Source organism: Syngnathus leptorhynchus, chromosome 14 (genome assembly GCF_054491065.1).
Source record: "Syngnathus leptorhynchus isolate UIUO chromosome 14, UIUO_Slep, whole genome shotgun sequence".
Classification (NCBI taxonomy): Eukaryota; Metazoa; Chordata; class Actinopteri; order Syngnathiformes; family Syngnathidae; genus Syngnathus; species Syngnathus leptorhynchus.
In genome coordinates this window covers 4,633,408-4,639,639 of record NC_141208.1, presented here as the reverse complement: position 1 = coordinate 4,639,639, position 6,232 = coordinate 4,633,408, and the positions used below count along the sequence as shown (strand labels likewise).

The 6,232-nt window shown below is 42.5% G+C and overlaps 1 protein-coding gene across 1 annotated transcript; it reads left to right on the top strand.

The window, feature by feature from the left end:
- The first annotated feature begins 3,549 nt into the window (after positions 1 to 3,549).
- LOC147046141 (ADP-ribosylation factor 1-like) lies at positions 3,550 to 5,880 on the top strand. Its single transcript, XM_085929603.1, has 5 exons — positions 3,550 to 3,649; positions 4,241 to 4,428; positions 4,501 to 4,611; positions 4,689 to 4,813; positions 4,918 to 5,880. Exons 2-5 carry the CDS (start codon positions 4,284 to 4,286, stop codon positions 5,074 to 5,076), a joined length of 540 nt encoding a protein of 179 aa, XP_085785729.1. The 5' UTR covers positions 3,550 to 3,649; positions 4,241 to 4,283; the 3' UTR covers positions 5,077 to 5,880.
- The last annotated feature ends 352 nt before the right edge of the window (positions 5,881 to 6,232 follow it).

Here is a 6,232-nt window from a genome sequence, read left to right as displayed (position 1 = left end):
CTTAGATGGATTGAAGGGTGACATATGACTAGAACGTCCAGTATAGACTGAAGGGAAAAGTCAATTTTTTGCCTGGAGTCTTCATTGGTATCTGCAGATGCAGCAAAGCAGGTGATGAACATAACGGACAGATGTTTCAAGCTTTCTGACACGAGGCAGCATATTTGTACCTTCAGAATATCTTGAAAGTCTTGAGATTTTATTGTAACATGGGCCGATTCGAGATAACCAGGGCCAGAAGTAGCAAAGCAGCCCCAGAACATGAGTGAGCCCCTTCCGTCTTTTACCTTTTCGTTGTCCGCCGGCAAGCAGCTGATAGCAAGAAGCTCCAATGTTGCCTCATCTGTTCAAAGGATATTCTCATTTTTGGATTGAAAGGAACCAACAATTTTGTGTGAAGATGAAAAGCATTGCCCGGACGCGATGACGCACACTGAATCAAAAGTTGTCCACATGTAGCCTGGGCGGAGTGTAATAAAATATGTATGTATGTAAATCCCCTTAGCAACCTTTTCAATCAGCACACAAAGGTGATTGGCGGACGACACCGCCGCACATTGATCCTTTGCCCTCCGCCTGTCTCCCTCTGTGGCGCCCCCTGCTGTGAGAGGCGTGGGGTACGGTGCCCGCTGGCTCCGGATACCGGCGGCCGGGGGCCAGCGTGGATCCTCTCATGGCGGCGGCAATAATGTCGGGTTTGTTTCCTGGCTCTTTTGGAGCCTTTGGCCCGAGCCGTCATCCTGAACATGAGACGCAGAGGGAGGCATCCCATGCCTGTCCCTCCGAGTTGCGTTACGTCTCGGACTGATTTGCTACCACTAATGCAGAGCCGACCCATTTTTCGTGTTGTTTTCCATCAGCGGACATAAAATGCACGTATGTTGACGATTATTGCCCCTACTGACGCATAATCGGATTTGTCCAAATGCTTGAACATATTTGCTCGTAGGAATATGGGACACTGCATTCCCAGAAGCCCCTTGCTGAGTGTTTTTCATCCCCACTTAGCGGGGAGCAAGGCCCCTACTGAGCTCCCTCACCCTAGGAAGCCTCTTTGACCCCCCCCTACCCCACCCCAGCAACCCCCTTTTGCTTAGTCATACATTCATATTGATCTGTTATGACGCGCAGCCATAAATGGCGAGGGGATTACAAACCACGCGGAGATCTACCCGGATTGTGGTAGACATTTTAAGGGGGATTGAGGGAGACCACAACATTGTGCCTGCAGGTGCAGGAGATTTGTCAAGCAATCAGAATTAGCTTTTTTTTTACTGGATAGAGTGGGGGGTTTGGGGGGGGCGTATGTTCACCTCCTACTGTCCTATTTATACTCCTGTGTCCACACGTCACAACTGTCAGTACGTGGGGAGATATGATGGCGAAGGTGGTGGTGCGAAGAACATCTCACACCGAGCGAGGATATGATGGATTTAACGGGACCTCAAGCGTCTTCGCTACTAAGGAAGGCGGCATGGCGCTAAATTCGGAATTTGACCAGGGTCAAGTAAGTATTTTTCCACATAGGTTTTTTTTTAACAAGCAGTTTTGTGGCATCTGCGTAATTTATAGTCTTGTCCAGCGGGGATTGTTTTCAAAGGGACCATCATCATCATTGATGGGGTTAGGAAAAAAAGTTGATGTAAAATAGTAGTCGATTGATTCATATTTAATATTTTTTTCATATTTAGTTTGATTCATCTTTGACTTAAAAATTAGGACAGTATGACTACCTTGGGAAAACATTGTTGTGAGTTGACATTATTTATGTCCTTACATATGAATCTTTTTGTGGAAATATTCCAAGATTTTCAAAAAAATCGTTGGATGTTAGTGACAGGAGTCGACAATAGAAATGGTCACAGTCATCTGAAATTTGCTACTGGCAAGTCATTCCAACCCAAAGCTTCGTCTAAATTGGGCCCCGTGGGAGATTAGGGATTGGAATTGTGTCACTTTAGAGACAATGCAGTGTAAAATAGAACACGGCAGAGCAATGAATGCCACAAATGTGTGTTTTAAATCAGCGGAATGACAGAGTCAGCAGTCTGATGCAAATCTCACTTTCTAAACTGGTCAACAGAGCACAAAGTCAAGGCAAACCTCCCAACTCATTGCTTCTTTATTCTCATAAACAACAAGAAATGCAACTCAGAATGTTGCAGGTTTTGGACATCATAAAAAAGCCAAAACATTTTACAAAGAGTTTTTTTTTATCCCTAATAAGTTATTTACTTTGAAGATTGATGAAGTTTGATTGACAGCTCTTATTGGCTGACCACCACCTGAACCAAAAGGAAAAGACCATTTTTTTTTTTTTTTTTTGGGGGGGAGTAGAGAATTCTTTCACTGGGTGTCTTCAGTATGAAATTAAAGGATGAGGCAAAGAGCGAGAAAAAGTCAGAAAGTGGTTTTGGAAACCGCTGTATGTGCCTATGCGTGTGTGTGTTTCATACAAGCCAATTTCAAGTTGTTTACCAGCGAGGTCAGCGGCATGATACGTATGTGTTTACGAAAGAACAACTGAGCTAAGCTAAGGTGACGTCGTGAAGTAACGTTTAGTAATTAGCGACTGGAAACACTAAAAGGGGTAACATCAGAACTGTGATTTGAACTGTTATTTTTTGATTGCTTCAATAAAAAAAAATTAAAAAAATGTCATATATGAATGGAATGGTCAGATTATTTGGTTTCTCTTCAGCACTAACATGCTGAGTGAGGAGATTTTGGATTCCTCAAGTTGTATTCAACTTCTCTCCTACCTCATAGAACAATTTTGCAACGGTTTGTCATGTGCAGCCACGGAATTGAGATATTTGCATAAAACATGCATGCTTGTCATGTGCAGCGTCTGATGTCTGTTGACAATCAGTATGCATGGGCATTCTTTTTTTTTTTGGAATGAGTGACGTGAATAAATACAAGATGTATTCCCCCCCAAACAATAATTTTTTGGGAAGATCCTGTTGTAAATCTCTTTTTTTTATTATTTCCGGGTAAACAACACCCACATAAATGACAACAATGCGTGCAAATATGCTGAATGAGAGATCTCTGGAACGCTTGGCAGGGCCAAACACAAATTATGGTTTTGAGGAGGGGAGTAAGAGGGTGTTATGACCCTTCTCTGTGTGGTCCGTCACCAGCTATAAACTCTACTGGCCTCCTGCTGCCCCCCCTGCTGGGGGTAGCCGGCATAGTTGACCCTGGTTAAAATTCAACTGGCCTCTCAATGAGCTCTTTTTTAATGACCTGCTAGGCCAAAGAAGAAAAAGGAAGTGGACTTATTGTGGTTTAAAACACTACAACAAATACTTTGGCTGATTTAGTGATAAAGATAATACAATTAAAGAGACTGGTTTTACTCAACGCTGGGAGAACAACTGAGGTTTTTTATGAAAAGCTGTCAAGAATCTAAAAAAGTACACCACATACATAAAAATACTTAATCTCGGACACAAATGGATTTTTTTAATAACTTTTTTTAAAAGGCAACTATGCATAATGCAGTTCCCCTTTTGACCACAGCGGGGCGATATCCCGCGAAAAGTACGGAACGCGGAAGTGAAGGAACGGCGGAAGTTGTGACGTGTCAAATGGTCGCCATTTCCCCAAGGAAGGAAACGCCTTGAAGACGCTACAGCTCCGTGTAAGTGGTCATACTTAGAAACTACTACATCGTCGTCTTTCCTCCGCATGGTCATTGCGAGCGGTATTTTGTTCTAAAATAGGGGTGGCGTTGATGAGAAGCGGCAATTCTGTGCTGAGGAGCTAAAGGCTAATTAAAGCGGCCGGTTGTGTGCTAACCTAACCGGTTGGCTGACTTTGCCGAACCGTAACATTGACCATTTTTGGCTATTTACATCGTATAACAGTACCTCGGAGTATTAAATCGCGACTTAAAGTTTTCTGTTTACGTGACGACGTGATTGTGGTGTTTTTATAACGCTAGCATTGCACTTTCGCACTGGAAGCAAGTTGCTTATTTGTGTCATTTGATACTTAACAGTTTAACATAAGCTGCCGTTTGTTTCTCTCTACAGGCGGAATGGCGGTTTTAAAGTTTTTACTGCATTAATAAGCATTTCCATTGCTACTCAAAAGTTTAGCCTGGTCTCATTTCTAATAACTTTAGCCTGGTCTTATTTTCAATAACGCTTGTGTGACGTCACGTTAGCACGTGACGCAACCTCTCCATATGAATGGCTATGTTGACAATAGCTGTTTTTGTTGTCTCTAGACAAGGCAAACGTACATTCCCTCAAACAAAAACAGGAGCAGACATGGGAAACATATTTGCAAACTTGTTCAAATTCTTGGGCAAGAAAGAAATGAGAATTCTTATGGTGGGCTTGGATGCTGCCGGCAAAACCACCATTTTGTACAAACTCAAGCTTGGGGAGATTGTCACCACCATTCCAACAATAGGTAATCCGCATTTGCGTTTTTGTCAGCGCTCTGAGCGAGATCATTAACACGACTGTACATTCTGCCCGGCAGGTTTTAATGTGGAGACAGTGGAGTACAAGAACATCAGCTTTACAGTGTGGGACGTCGGCGGCCAGGACAAGATTCGACCGTTGTGGCGGCATTACTTTCAGAACACACAAGGCATGCGAAGGCATCACACTGCTCCATAGCTGAGCTGTGTCTGTATCTATCCCGCCTAATGTGTCTTTGTGTCACAGGTCTCATTTTTGTAGTGGACAGCAACGACCGAGAGCGATGCACGGAGGCACGCGAGGAGCTCATGAGGATGTTGGCGGAGGACGAACTGCGTGGCGCTATGCTATTAGTCTTTGCAAATAAACAGGTGAGTCATTCTCCCCGAATGAATCATTCGGGAAAAAAAGTGCCGTATTGTTTCCCAAGAATATTGTCTCACTGTCTTTTCTTTTGAAATGAATGCATTGACAGGACCTGCCCAACGCCATGACAGCAGCAGAAATCACAGACAAGTTGGGTCTTCACTCCCTGCGTGACAGACAATGGTTCATCCAGGCAACCTGCGCCACAAACGGGGAAGGCCTTTACGAGGGACTGGATTGGTTGTCCAACCGGCTGAAGAACAACTAACATGTTTTTTTTTGTTTTTTTTTTGTGTTACGTTCTGCCTTTACTGAGCTGTTGTTACCGCAGACGTACTGGACAGTTGATTACTTGATTCGGCCAAAGCTGAATACGTTTGTATTTGATGTCTGTTTAATAGATTTTGGTAATGGGCCAGCTTACTTGACTTTTTCTAGTCCGATCATTTGACTTAGGTGATAAATGAGGGAAACGTATGACCAGTTGACATAAAAGATGCATTTACGGCAATTTGCCAGATGATCAACCTCAAGCCGCTTTGCATTTGTTAAACACTGGAATGTTTTGTGCGACAGATCCTGTTCAAAAGGCATTTTCTTTTTCTATTATCTCACTCTCAGGTCCACGTTTGCCTTAAGGAGCATACACTAACTTCAAATCAATGCACGGTAATTTCTCACACATTTGGCACGCCTCCTGACAGTGCAATGTCATGGCTGTCCGCAACGCCTTTTGGAAAGTGAGGCAAGATTCTTAAATAGCAATAGAAAATATTTCTATTACATTATCTGTTTTGCACATTGGCACGTTTGGTGTAAACAGAAACCTATAATATGCCTTCATCTATGAGGACAAGTGTTGGCCTCTTGGTTCTTCTTCACTGTTACTGCACAGCTCCCAATATATCTGGGAGTTGAGGCGGGGGTGTTTTTGTGATTTATAACTATTGGAATGTTTGAATTAATCTATCGGTGTTGTGAGTAAAAGCACTGTAAATTGAACAGATTCAATGTATATCTGAAAGTGATTTCTTTATACGTGACTATGCAATAAAAGTGTCTCAATGTTAAACGGAAATGCAATTCATTGTTAATGGCAGTGATGTGCTGTGAGGTTCATGACTGGGGAGGCACTGACGTCACCCTACCCCCCCAGGTAAAATTTGTCCGGCACTAGTGATGTGCATTCCAGTTCTTTTAAGTGAACTGAATCTTTAGAATCAGTTCACTCTATAAAGATTCGTTCAAACGAGTCGTTAAACAAATCGTCCCCCACGCACACACACACTGATCCTTTTTTTTTTTCCTTTCCTTTTTTAAAAAAAAAAAATATATATATATATATATATATAAATGAAATAATGATATAATAATGAAATGAAATAATCAAAAATCATGGTCAAAGCTTCACGGAGAGTGAAAAA

Bases quoted from the DNA above. Each gene is read 5' to 3' on its own strand.
- LOC147046141 (XM_085929603.1), top strand. From the start codon at position 4,284: ATGGGAAACATATTTGCAAACTTGTTCAAATTCTTGGGCAAGAAAGAA. The intron at 4,612-4,688 runs GCATGCGAAGGC...TTTGTGTCACAG, and splicing joins TTACTTTCAGAACACACAAG to GTCTCATTTTTGTAGTGGAC. The intron at 4,814-4,917 runs GTGAGTCATTCT...ATGCATTGACAG, and splicing joins TAGTCTTTGCAAATAAACAG to GACCTGCCCAACGCCATGAC.